The following is a 14,734-nucleotide window of genomic DNA, read 5'->3' on the forward strand; positions in this document are numbered from 1 at the left end:
CGCACATTTTCTTCTCTGTCGTTTAATTTATTCGCTACTCATTATCAATGAGCAAAGATAATTATTCGTGCTATTATCGTGACAAATTTTTGTGACTCGCTTGGCCAGAAAAGATGCCGCCGGTACACGTGCCGGCGCGCCTATCTTGTTTTTAATCTGCCCACTTATCCTCTTCGAGCCTTCCACATACATGTCTTCGCGTTATCATGCCCGAAATCAATCGATCGCTATTGATAACCCGGTTGAAGGTTTGTTTGCCGTTGGCACGGCGTTGTCCAAAGCTCCTCGATGTTGCTTTTTGCGGTAGCTATCGCTATCTTGAATGAACTGTGAGGTAGGCGCACGTAAGAAATGGTACAACACAAGTTAGAGGTGCAGGTGTAATTAATTAAATATTTAATAATGTAATTAATGGATATTATTTAATTTATAATAATCCAGAAATTTAATTTTTTTACTCCAAGATTTCTCTCAACGTAGCGTTTAAAAATCCATATATTGAATAGATGAAATAAGCTTATAAGTTTGCTATTTGTCGTGCATATTCTATTTAAACTAAAGATATGACGCACGAGAACCGTAAATGAACGTCACTGTATCACAAATGTACAATAATCAATTGAAAATTACGCGTAACACAGCGGCAGATTACGATAAGAATTTTTAATTTAATGCGACATCATAAATTATATTAAACATATTTCACTGGATATACAGTATGAGACAGCTGAAGATGCCATCGCTAATCGCAAATAAATATTATAATGATCGCAATTTGCTCAATGGATTATCCGACCGGAATGCCGAGATATTCGTCATTCGAAGAAATGAATTTAATGAATTGAATATACAGCATTGACAGCGTAATATCGTTTGTTTTAACAAAAGTAACAATTAATGCAACTGTTTACATATCATTTGCATATGGAACATTCGGTATTCAATGTATTTTAATTAATTTCACCGCAAGATCAATGTTGAATAAAAATATAATTATGCGACACACACACACACACTCTCTCTCTCTCTCTCTTCTCTCCCTACTTTAAATTATGATAGAATATAATCCATAAGAATGAGAGGAAATGGAAAAGGATTGTTGTAAATTCTCAGAGGAAAAGTAATTTGCGAAAAAGACAGCAATAATTCAATTTTCGTAGAAATACGTAAATTTATTGAAACATTTACAGCCTTCTCATCGATTCGTCGCTCTTTTCATTCTCTCACATACAATCTACCTCACTCTCTCTTTCTCTCTAATAACAGCGCAATTTTCTCCTTTCACATCTACTTCTTTCACTCATCCATTCACTCTCTTTTGTCATTTGATCTCTCGAGAGTTGGGCGACATATATTTATCAGACATGGGCAGGTTCGATTGTGTGAGAACGACGCCGAAGGGTTGAAAAGTACAATCAAAGATTGAAATCGGCATAATTTACAATTTTAATAATACAATTTTCGAGAAATCTATCGCGCGCCAATTCTCGCGAATAAACATAGAGATCAACATTCTCGCGTGTCTGTATCACCGAAGCCTGAACTTATTGAAGTTATTAATTTTAATTACAAGTTTCGATTCCTAAACAAGATATATGTTAGAATGTGTGACAGAAGGATAAAAGGATCTCCCTCTCTCAGAAAGGCGGTGGAACGGCCCAAGGGACAGTGAAAACGTGTTAAACATGAGATTTCGTGATTTCGAGATTTGCATTTCGCGCGTGCCCCGCCTTAAGAGGTTCTCTTTGCAGGATTCGCTTCCTCCTTTACTTCGTTCTCTCTTCGAACGATGCACTCTTAACAGCAGGAGAACCTAGGATCGACCGTAACAATTTCACAAAAAAAAATTTCCCGAATTTTCAGTACGTCGCGAAATCATATTGAGATCTCGATATCTTTGTGGGAGAGATTCACCTCGCGTTATTTTCCAAAAAATTTAGATCTTGTTTCATATACTCGGAATATTCTCCTGCGAGTGTTGTCATTGTTTTTCGTTACGATCGAACCCAGATTCTCAGGCATAAAAATATTGTTAGCGAAGAGAGTTTGGTTGCAAATTTGAGACTTAATTTATTTCACTGTGATTTTATCATGAGACCACAGATTCGATATTTATGTGAGAGAAGAACGAACAAAATTTAATTTTAAGCAAAAAAAAGTAATCTTTTTGTAGTAAAGATCATAATATAAAATTTTGACATCTATAAAATAAAAAATGAAAACAAAAAGTAGAATAGAGAATTAACCTAATAGATTTATGATAAATGTAATCGCAGCGATGACAGTAATAATATAATGGTGATAACAATAATTAGCGATTTTCTGTGACGCGCAATTTGTTATTTACACATTTACATAGGTCGGTGCGTATTTCAAAAGCATCCATCGATTTTCAGTTTTATTAGAAGTTTTCTAATTCGCATTTCATTAGAAAATTTCTAATTCTAATCTCATTACTTTTGCCAAAAATGATGGAAGATCAACGTTACAGATGCGTCTTAAATACATAGAAACTGCTCGCTTTATTATTTTTTTATCTTGCAGCGCATATGCCTACCTAAGCGATATATCTGCTCGATGATCGGATTCAATAAAAATTTATAAAAGAAAGTTAGATAGCAGCGCGTAAGAATCGGACATATGAGAAAATCAGCGAAATTACGAGCTATTATCTAAATTTCCAAAGTGACATTTGATTTTCAATGATCCGCCAATGAAAGCAGACAAGAGTTCACTTTCTCTCCTCGATCAAGAGTAACACTATGCCGCGACGACGGTAAAAGCTTTCGTGAATTTCATTATTCATAGACTGAAGTAGCGCTGCAAATGACCTAGCGAATTATACGTGACCAATAAAATGCGCCGTTTACATGGAGTCGTCGCAAGACGTCCTGTCACACACGATTCCTGTGCTCCGCGTCGCGTTAATTAATGAAATTTTTTCTCGACTGTCTTGACTTAGCCCTTTGCACCCAAATGTTGATTTGCAGAAATTGCACCGATATATGATACTCGTATATCCAACATTATCGAGCAAATTCTGTATCGCTTGTATTTGCGCAGGTTTTACGTCAGTTGTTACATCTTGAATAAGGAACCAATTAATTTGCGTTACCTTATATTGCGTTAACATAATAAAACAGTGATCGCATTGTGCCAACATTCGTCGGACTGACGACGAACGCGCGATCTCTGTAGCTATTAAAATAAATTTTGATTATTATTTTATCACGTAGAATATATATTTTTCAAGTTAATTGCCCGATGTACTAAAATGATTCTGAAACTGATCTAATAGCACGTGTCAATTGTTTCCTAATGTAGATGACTAACTCGCAAATCGCATTATGGGTATATTATAATCTTTTGTTCTAGGGTTTATATACAATGTATTCGAGATGCCAGAAATTAATACAAATTTAATATGAACAGAATTATTCGACTTTAGATTGAAGTATACTTTCGGGAATGTTTACACGCATTTTACAAAAAATATATAGAATATTACATCATTTTAGCTATAAACCTAAATAAATCCCTTCGTAGGAAAGCAGAATATCTTACGAGTCCTTTATCGCCTGCACAATGCGAATACGTGTGCGACAGTATAAAAGTATGCTTTCGAAATACATAATGCGAAATATCACGTTTGTCTAGCTCGCTTTTCCTCTCTCGCTTTCTCTCTCTCTCTCTCTTTCTCGCTCTCCCGTCATATCTCTCTCATTCACTCCCTTATGTTCTAAGCGTACTTTAAGCGACCTATATCCTGTGACAGAATTCAAGACAAAACTTTTTGTACCGTACAGAAAATATGTTTGAAAAGTCAAAATATACGCGTATACAGAATACATATCGGAATGCACGGCACATTAAATGCAAGTATGACGGAGAATCGTGTCTCGAACTTTGTCACGTATTAAGTAGATCGCCTAAAGTAGGCTTAATATATAATATTGATAAAGATTCCATTTATATATACCTATACATAATCATATGTATATATATACCTCTCTTTAACATGTAATATTGTACATCATGCGCATTACGATATATACGGGTATCTACAGATATTATACAAAAAAACGCGGGGCGTTTTCTCCGCTCTCAAACGAGAATTAACTATTATTTATCGACGTTTAGCTTACGATGCACACGCGCGTTCGTATACCTCCTGTGAATGCATGCCCGTGTCCGTGTGCACATGATGGGCACCGGGGATGCATAAAATGCGTGGACTACGTGGACCACGTGTGTAGGGGTGCTCAAATATAATATATATATTTATATATATATTCATACGTGTCCTCTGTCTCTTACGCGACGCGCGACGCGTACATTAATTTATATATTTATTTTCACGTATAGTATCACAAGTTTTACTCATCCGACACCGCTCTCACTTTTACGCTGGCACTGCTTTTCGCAGGTTTACGCCGCTCCCTTGCCGCAACAACGCACCCCTCGCAACGGGGTACGCTCGCCTTTAATATTAATCGAGGATCACAAGTACCGGTTCATCGCCGCGGGCCTCGTGCAATCGTAATAAAGCATCGTAGTGGATCGTTCGCGATTTTTGAATACCCTTAAGCGATTCTCTTAATGGTATTATTAGATACGAGATATGCGAGTGTTGGGTATGTCGAAAGCTCGCGAATCTTTTCATGTTGGAGCCAAGTTTGCTCCAGCATGAAAGAGGAAATCATTATACACGATATAATTACTTTATTATTCTCTTATGCAGAGTATTTTATCTAATTTCATAGTTTGAAATGTGAAATTGAAATAAGAAAAAAGGATATGAGACAGATCTAATAGATTAGTGAGCGCCGACTTCGACATGTAAGATTGTGACGAAGCAGTAAACCGAACTTATCGTCCGTTCTTGAAAAAAAAAATAATTTTATTTAATTTGATAATTTTACATCTCGCGATAAGAACTCGATACTGCCCATAATCTCCGCGGCGTTACACACTAGATATAAATAAATGAAAATAGTTACAGAAGAAGTAAGTGCAGAAAAATCGAGATCAATGACTGATTTAAGAAAGACAGAGTCACACCAATGTAAATGATAATTACGAAGAAATCTTCGCTATAACACGTATATTAGTATGTCTTCATCTTGAAATCGATATTATGCCGACATGATAGTCTTGTTCAACAAATTTGTACGATTGTCAATTAAAGCAATAGCTGACGGATAGTTAATAATAATTATTGACGATTACACGACTCAACGAAGCATAAAATATCTTTATCTTTCGTGGCAAAAAGAAACAAACGACAGCTAATAATGAGAAGTCAACGTTTTTCGCATTCCGAGTTGTATTAATAGCTGTACGAAGATAATTTGGAAACATAGATCTTATTCATTTTTAGTTGGAAATGTTTATATGAAATCTACTAGATATTCATTAGCAGTAACAAGTGATACTGGAGTCACAGTTTTGATATTTTACATTTTGATAACTATCTCTAACGTAAGGTCGTATACAAAGTCGTTTAGTTCGTAACAAAAATTCGAAATTGCAATGTAGATTTGGAGTATCTATAAAAGATTACGAAAAAGAAACTCGACATGGGCGCAGAAGACATATTTGTTTTAATTTACATCCTAATTTGGACACAAAATACTAGTCTTTACATAATGATATGTTGTAAATTATTGATTGTAAATTATTTTCATGTTAAAGAAATATTCGTGGTTTGTTTCCTTTCTGTTTCGCTTCTTTTTATCTTCCGTATATAAAATCTCGTTTTTCTTATATGAGACAATTAAGTCAATTCAATACAAATGACTCATATATGTATTTGAAATACATATATGTATTTCATTAAAAATACATATATAATCCCTTTAAAAAACTGATTTTATATATAAACAATCTTATATAAAAATTATATTAAAATTACTTATGAGGAATTAGTAGATATACGGGGCGACATATATGTGAGAAGAGAAAAATAAACCGAATATATAAATTTCCTGGATATTGCGATCATCGTATTGTAATAGAAAACAACCAAGTCAGAGTTAAAACTCAATAGCAATAAAGATTCAATATTAAATTTTAATTAATGTGATTTTATAAAGTATCTCCTTTGGTCTTCTTTTAGCGCATTTCTTTCCATGTAGTTTCTTTTTATTAATTTTGTTGAACGAGACCATTACGAATTCGATGCAAAGATAACGATCGTCTGTAAATACTCAAGTGTGTGCCGGGTTATTGCGTAATCTCGGTGTGATGATGTGCAAGAAATAGAGCATACCGACGAGATGCACTGCTGTTGGCTATCGCGTAAGAGTATATCGATATCACTCGAGCGTATCATGAAAACTTCTCGTGTGATACAGCGAATTGATTATATCGAGCTGTTCGGCTACGATAAACGCGGGAATACAGAATACTGGATGATTCAGTGTGCCCTCGGTCTCTCATTCAAAATACCTCTCCCGAATACCTATTTCCTCGATATAAAGCAGATAAGTTCAATAGGTAGGTTATGATGAAATAAAGATAACATTCCGGATAAGTTACGAACGGACGTTGAAAAGTAAAGGAAAAAATCGTGTCGCGTGACACTTTCCCACGAAACATTCGTCATTACAAAATGCTCTAGCGACTGAGGTAAAGTTCTATTCACGATTTTATGTACCGTGTATTGATCTCTCAAACGTTCTCGTTATTGTACTCCCAAACATTATGAATAGAACTCTCCCACGAATTAAAGGAGATTAAAATCCACTTTATCCTCTATCACGACTGTTGTTTGCAATTGTACTTGAAACGATGCTTACGAAGTCATTGTCAGTTTAAGTGACAACATACAGTAACGGACATAAGTTTAAGATGAGCAAGTGTTGTAATAGATCGCATGTAAATATTTCCCTATCCGCTTTCCTTTTTTCTCAACATAATATATACTTGTATATGTGACCTCCTTCAAGTGTTGGGCATATTTAAGAATGTGAATATTGTATCTATTTCTACAAATATTTGAATTCGCGTGATCCATATTCTCTTTTATTACTACATATTTCAGAAATAGCTTCTTAAAAAATGCAATAAATGATAAACTTGAAGTATAATAAATCTTATTTTATACACGACTTTAATCAATGATAATATAAATATATAAATATATAAACTTATATAAAATACGAATACAAATATGTACACTTTCTTTCGCATATACACTGCATATTTATGTAAAGAAATTAATTTTTATGTAAAGAATCCATATTCGTCAGTTATTGTGTAAAGTAAAGAATATAATTCTGTTTCAATTATAGTCACGTAAATTGATCATTCTATTTCTTTCCATTCTTAAACTTTTGTTACCGCTACTGTATAATTTAATGCGGGAATTTATTTACTAATAATTAATATACAATGATCGAAGCATCGATCTACACAAAAGAATACATATAAAACGAAAGAGCAGAGTAGAATGTAAACTGAATATTAAAAAACTCTTCATAAAGAGAATAATAATTTAGAGAATATTCTAAGATTCTGATAAACAATTTACATAATGTATGTATATATATCAAAATAATGATAACAATTGCTATTATATTACATATATTTTACATGTAATTGCGATTAATAAGAAACATATTACAATTAATAAGAATAATCTCTAGAATAATATTCGCGTTTGCCCAACATATCACGCAATAACGTAACATAAAAAAAAATCGATCCTCGCGACGATGAACCGTAATTCTCAATGAAACGAAATACCCCGAAGCCTACCTCTCGGCAACGTTTACCGTCTGTAGACGACGTTCTCCTCTTCCTCGTCCTCGTTCTCGTCGTCGTACTCGTCGTCGTCATCGGGTGGCCAACAGACGACGGCGTCAACAACGTCGTCGTCGTTGTTATCGGGACGACGCGCGCGTCGACGTGACTGCGCTCGCGACGGCGACGAGAAGGTTGACGAGGTCGCGGGCGACGTCGGCCCCACGTTCGTCGCAGACGCCGTGATCGTGGGCAGATCCGGCATCGGGGTTGGTATCGGTGCGGTAGCGGTCGCGACGTAAGCCGCGGCAGCAGCGACTCAGGCCAAAGCGTAAGGGTGGGTAGCGTGATGTCACAAGCCCGGCGCCGCGGTTGCGACCGCGGGCGGCGGGGGAGCGCTCGTGGTTGCCACGCTCGTTGCGTGATGATAAAGCGGGCTCTGATAATATTCCTGATGATGATGATTCGTCATATGCATCGGCCCGGCGGCGTTCGCGCTGGCGTGCATGCCGTTGTGATGATGATGGCTGGGCGGCGCCGAGTGCGCGTGCGGATGATGCGGCGAGCTGAAGTTGGCGTAGCTCTGGTGCAGCTGCTCGTACATCTTCATCTCGGGCGGCTTGGTGTCCTGTGCGCCGGGAGAAGTGCCGGTCGTGTCGCGCGGCAATAACCTGTTGATGCTAAACGGATGATTGGCCGCCGTTCCGTAAATCGGTTCCTGCTTCAGGCTGCCCGTCATGCCGTGGTGCAGACTCGCGGTGTCGGACAACAGTTGCGGATGAATGCCGCGGCTGACCATTGCGGTGAGTTCGTCGTGCGCAGCGCTGAGATCGGGTCCGAGGAGACCGCCGAGGTCCGTGGTGTCGCTCTTCAGAGCGGTGTGATGCTGATGCAGACTCGTGTGATGATGATGATGGTGCGACGAAGACACCAGCGAGTGCAGGTCCTTGTCGTCCGGCTGCTGTGGGCCGCCATGGTGGATGGACGAGCCGGTCTTCTTGGAACCAGGCGCGACCTCGTGAGTGGGTGGACTGTGCTGGCCGGCGATGGTCGCGCCAGACGCCACTGCCACCGCAGTTGCCTGATGCTGATGTTGCTGATGTTTGTTGGTCTGTCTGGTTAGCTCCTTCTTCTCATCTTTGAACCTCTTTTGACGTCGTAGGTAACAACCGTTCTCAAACATATTGCCGCTGTCAGGGTGCAGCGTCCAAAATGATCCTTTGCCGGGTTTGTCCGGCGTGCGCGGCACCTTGACGAAGCAATCGTTAAAGCTCAGGGAATGCCTGATGGAGTTTTGCCAACGTTGTTGATTCTGTCTGTAAAATGGGAACAGATCCATGATGAATTGATAGATCTCCGAGAGGGTCAACATCTTATGTGGTGCATTCTGTATCGCCATGGTGATTAGGCTGATGTAGGAGTACGGCGGCTTCGCGTGAGTGTAACTGCGTCGATAGGACTTGTCGCTGCGGGCACGCTGGAGCGCCGAATTCGGCGAGTCCGGTTCCGTTAGAGAGAGCGGATCTCGGCTGACACCAGTACCCCCGCCGGGAGTCAGCGGGCCGTATCCGACGGCGCTCATACAGGCACCGCCGGCGCCCATGGAAGCACTGCTGTAACCGCTCATTCCGCCGCCTCCCATCGACGCCATTCCCATCGCCGAGCTCATGGTGCTCATGTTAAAACCGCCGGCGCCCTGGGGGCTGCAGCTGGGCCCGACTCCGACTCCCATCGACATACCCATCGGCACGCAGCCCATCGAGTTTATCGAGCTGTACGTGGGCGCCATGCTGCCCATACTGGACATCGCGACGCTGGTCATGGCACCCGTATCGCCGTACAGTTTTTGCGACTGAAGCATGGTCATAGAGCTCACCGGTGCCGGGGTGGCCTGCTGTCGCGTCGCCGCTGTCAAGCGCGAATCATGAAAACCGCGGAACCACGGCTGCTGGCAATCGGGTATTCCCTTAATCTTCCGGATGAATCCGAAGTCGATCCGCGCTATAACTAAGCAGTTCTCTAATTGGTCCTCTATCGAGTCACAAGTCACAAGAGACGATTCTCGAGTCGTACGCACAGATGATGCAAGCCGCGGAAGACGCGCGGCGACTTATACCTGGAGAAATCGCGCGCCTCGCACTTAAAGAAAGACTAACTTCACCAGAAAGAGGAACATCACCAAATATTCTTCCTCAGAGGAGTAACGCACTGAACGGCACTATGTCGACGGAACTCTATTCCGTCACAACCGGAGCAGAACCAAGAACGTTATTCCTTGCCGCGCGAGAAGAAAAGTCACGAGCGTATCTCTATCGAACCACCGAAGGACACGCACTGCGTCAGCGGAACGACGATGACGAAGGGCAATTGATGAACTCCGTTCACTTCTTCTTGTTCATCTTCTTCCCGGAACACAATGCACAGTCCGTTTGTTCGCGGGAAGATGCGCATTCGATACACGAAGCGGACGGTAGCGGACGCGAACGCGAAAGTGAAGTACCCCCCGCGGGAGAGATAGAGGTAATTGTTACCCCAACACCATGGAGGGCACGGCGAGCGCAAAGCCGACGACAGGAAAAGAGCCCAGGCTCTCGCTCGCGTGTTGTACGACGTGGACGAGTGCGCGAAACAACACCAACCACTATACGGTGACGGCCGCTCGACGGTCGCGCGCGCGGTCGGTTATTTGATCGAGCGGGGCCGCTGTTTGAGCCGCCTCACCACCTCTCACCACACACTCCGCCTCGCGTACCGACGAGTCTCTCTCTCCTCTCTCTGTGTGCCGTGTTGTGGATGGAGGCCGGTTAGCGAGTGTACTCCGCTACTCTTGAGTCGGCGGCTCTTGTTCAAATATACCCCACTATCGGCTGCGAGAGCCGCGCCCGACGTCGCGCGGCCAGCCAATCCCGTAGCGGGCGTACCTCCGCTCGTGTCGCGTCCGACCAATCTGACGGTGGATTCAACGCGGCCGGCAGTCCTCCCGATCGCTCTATGAATCGCACATCGTCGGATCGTGCGTGGCGCGCCACGGCCTCTTCCCCTCCGACGCCGTACACGACGGTGGAGCGAAGCGTGATACGCGCATGCACCGTGGCCCGCACGCACGAGATCGAGCCCGCGGAGCGGAACTGGCTTGCGCAATTCCACGCGAGACTCCTGGCTCCACGACGACGTTGCCGCGCCGTGCCGTGCCGTGCCGCGCCGTGCCGCGCCGAACCGAACCGGGCCGCGACGGCCGCGCCGCGGCCGCGGCATGGTTTGGCCGCTCCTCTCTCATGTCATGTTGTTGTCTGCCACGCGTTTGATAACCGGCACCTCCGTCCGGACGTGCGTACGTGACGTGCCCTTACGCGTTTCCTCTCGCGAACGATTTCCGGCGACGCGCATTTTCGCTTCATCCGATCGATTGTTACTCGCGTTTTGTCTTTTTCTCCCGACTTGCCGAGCCGGGATTATCTTGCAATAATGCACAAATTGGAGTCAAAGCATGAATCGACGGCTCGATATTGTTTCGTTGATCTACAAGTGAATCTGACGTGAACGAGGTGAGCTATTCACGATGGTGTCCAATGGAGACCGCGGAGAAAACGTCGGTTGATCCACGAGGGTCACCATGGAATCATCACGATCGAAAGTTTGGAGTACAACATAAGGAACATAAGTACAATGTGATTTGCATATCGTATTGTACATTGCTGTTGTAAATCAGTCGTCTTACATAGGTACTCTTGTTCATTCGTCTTATTATGTTCTTATTATATTACAGATTTTATATCATCAAATTTATGACATTTATTTTTATATTTATTTGAATATATATAATTACAAGAACTCCAGTAATTGCTGTCACGAACTATATAAGGAAAACCTTAATACTTGATTTGATGAATTATATAAGGAAAACTGTAATACTTGATTTTTCTTAATAACAATAATTAAACTTTTCACATAAATATTTGTAAGTATTGAATAATGCGTCTTTCGCATATAGTAATTATTATACATTAATTAGATTAGAAAATAGTATGCGGATTCTTAGTTCACGAGTGAAGTTTTTGGAAGATTAAAACCTCTGATGTATTATTCTCCATTTTTTATCTATAATAATAATTAAATATTTATATCTTTCTCTCCCTCTCTCTCTCTCTCTCTTGTTCAATTGCACAATCTGATAAATGTATAGTAAATCGTAAAGCTTAGTAAATGTAGTAAATAAATCTTTAAAATTGAACTATTGTTCACGCAGGTTATACGGGTTGAAATAACGATTTTCACTTCTATGAAATTTTCATTTCTATTAGAAACTTAAATGTATTACACGTTATGACATGCTTTCCTCGCTCGCTGTAAGTTCGCTCGATCGTTTATGCCATTTGACATTATTGTCAAATGTCTCTTTTGCATCTAAAAAGCCCTCTTGTCATTTAATATGCTGCGACGTAAATTGGAATTTTCTAACTCTATTTATTTTGAGTGGACGTCTTTCAATTCCTCTGTCACCTCACGAAGCATATAGATAAAAAGTAAGGGTGTCCAGGTATTTTATAGAACGGAGAAACAAATGGTATGCTAAGCTACCTATATCTGCCCACATTCTCTACCCACGATCTCATTTGAATTTTCATTGACGTCATCGAAATTTTTTCCATACTTTATTCGCGCGAGATACCTTTAACTTTACGTAAATGTCGTCGCGTGTCATTTATTATCTACAGACAACAACTCTTGGAAAATTAATAGCTAATAAAAGGTGCGACACAGCTGCTTTCTTTAGTTTTCCGAAAGTATCTCTGCCCATCTCACATGAACAAAAGATGCGTCAATGTCCGTCCCGATAACATTTTGTGTCATAAATAACTTAGACGCATCTTAAGTAACTACAAACCCAGATAAGATAAACTTTTAATAGAAATATCAATCTAACCAATTGTAAGAGTAAATAACTGGAGCTTAAGTTCTCTATAATATTGACAGAAAATTAAAATTATTCATCGAGATTATCATCAAGATTATCAAACGAAACTGAATTTTTATTTTAATTCTCAAATATGAATATATTTTTTTTACATCGCAAATCAAACGTAGAAATTTGATAAATTACCTAAAACTCTTCCTAATCAATATACGACACAGTATTGAAACAGTAGGTATGTAGATCTGTAAATTATCAACAATGAAAGAGATACACAAAGTTAAAATCAGAACAAAGATTGAAAATTTATTCTAATCCATCAGCCACAAATCTTTTAAACAACATTGAAACAATGCAGAATAGTGTGTTTATTAAACTAGTCCGGAGTTAACAAAAATATTTCTATCGAGGAAATAGAAATATCTTCTTTAAAATACGACCTTATAATATGTACAAAGGATTAGAAAGATTCTATTTTAGATTCTAGTTTTCTTATGCTAATGTTACAGCTGTTTTTATTGTGGTATATACCTGAAGTAGTTGGAAAAGTATCATAAAAATAGTTTCAATAAAATTAAATATATTTACAAGTATAAAAGACTTTCCTTATTGTCTTAAATGCTTATTTCAAAACATATTTGGGTCTAAAAGCTATAAATCTTGCTGTTATCTTTATCTTAATCTTTATACCGATTCTAACGTCACGTACGAAAAGTAAAAGTACTTGAAATCGAAATTCCATTCATTTTTTTCTGAAACTCATTCTGATCCAGATTCTAACGTCCCCGATTAATATTAAACTCGCTATTAAACAATTTAAAAATTAATAAATAACGAAGAATTACAGTTAGCTATTGCAGAAAATATGAGAAGTGACAAATTTTATAACGATTGTATTCATCTCTCGTAAAAAAAAACGCAAAAATATTAAAATGTATGTAGCATACATTTTATTAAGAGCAGCTAAAAAACGTTTATGACAATAAATAGCCGCGTCATTTTGCTGATCGATCCCGTCGGCGTCCTCCGACATGGCGTCCATTAGCCGACGGGGAGAAACCGACAGCACGCAACGGCCGTGCTAGATAGCGTACACGGTTTTTTTTTACTGTCGATATTCCTGCAGTTATATAATTGTTACAATTAAAGTTGCATCCACAAGAAATTATTTCGACATGTTATAAAATTAACTCGCTCACGGCATCGCGTTACAGAAAAGAAATTAAATTACATGGATAAGTACTATTTATTTTATATACATTTATTTTCGAGAAAGTATAACGTCTTAAAGATTTTTTATAGAACTAATTATAGCCCTCCAAATAGTCTTGAAAGTTACCTTAATGGATCCCGATGACCAAGGCTTGGGGGTGTTTTACTGGGGGTGTCGTATACCTGAAACGCATATACCTGATTGTATACCTCATGCGTATACCTGATTTTTTTTGTGGGTTAACCCGTTACGTTGAAGCTACCGACAAAGAGTTCGCCGACAATATGTTCGAAACCATTTCGTTGACACCGAATTTGAGCGGCAATATGTGTTCATCGACGTACGGCATTCGCGCGTGCATTCTATATTTACCAAAAGTTTTCCGTTTGTTATTGAGAGTAAAATTTTTGAGAGCAAAACAGGTGAAATTCTATCGTCGCAAACGTTCGCGGAACTAATTGATTGCGTGCCTAATCGAATATACAATGAAGATACAATTAGCGAGAACATACTGATACTTGCATTTATTAACTAGAGATATTTGGAAATTATTAAAGATACTCGTATTTTATTAACACAGAAGTTAGTGGGTGTGCATGAGAGTCAATGTTTATATTAGTGAATGTACACACTACCTGCCAAACATAGTCTCGGCAAGATAATGAAAGCAAATGTCGACAAAATCTTTATCGAAGATCTCAATGTAAATCTCTCATCACGGGCCTCTTTTTCGCATTAGCATATATAATATGTAACTTTAAGTTACTTAGTTTTCTCTCTCTCTATATATATATATAAGTTATAGAAGAGAACAACTGCCTAAAAATATCATCAAAAGATTATAATTTTATGCAGAGAGTTAT

At 39.6% G+C, this 14,734-nt stretch overlaps 1 protein-coding gene across 1 annotated transcript; it reads right to left on the bottom strand.

The window, feature by feature from the left end:
- Positions 1 to 1,146: 1,146 nt before the first annotated feature.
- LOC139774675 (silk gland factor 1) lies at positions 1,147 to 10,694 on the bottom strand. The gene has a single exon (XM_071710093.1). The coding sequence runs from the start codon at positions 9,611 to 9,613 to the stop codon at positions 8,099 to 8,101; it is 1,515 nt and encodes a 504-aa protein (XP_071566194.1). The 5' UTR covers positions 9,614 to 10,694; the 3' UTR covers positions 1,147 to 8,098.
- Between the last annotated feature and the right edge of the window lie 4,040 nt (positions 10,695 to 14,734).

This window comes from Temnothorax nylanderi, unplaced genomic scaffold (assembly GCF_030848795.1).
Source record: "Temnothorax nylanderi isolate EJ_2023f unplaced genomic scaffold, tnyl_v1.0 TNYL_tig0085_pilon, whole genome shotgun sequence".
Lineage (NCBI taxonomy): Eukaryota > Metazoa > Arthropoda > Insecta > Hymenoptera > Formicidae > Temnothorax > Temnothorax nylanderi.

What these genes read in the sequence shown, in the direction of transcription:
- LOC139774675 (XM_071710093.1), bottom strand. Translation starts at nt 9,613, where the DNA reads ATGACCATGCTTCAGTCGCAAAAACTGTACGGCGATACGGGTGCCATG.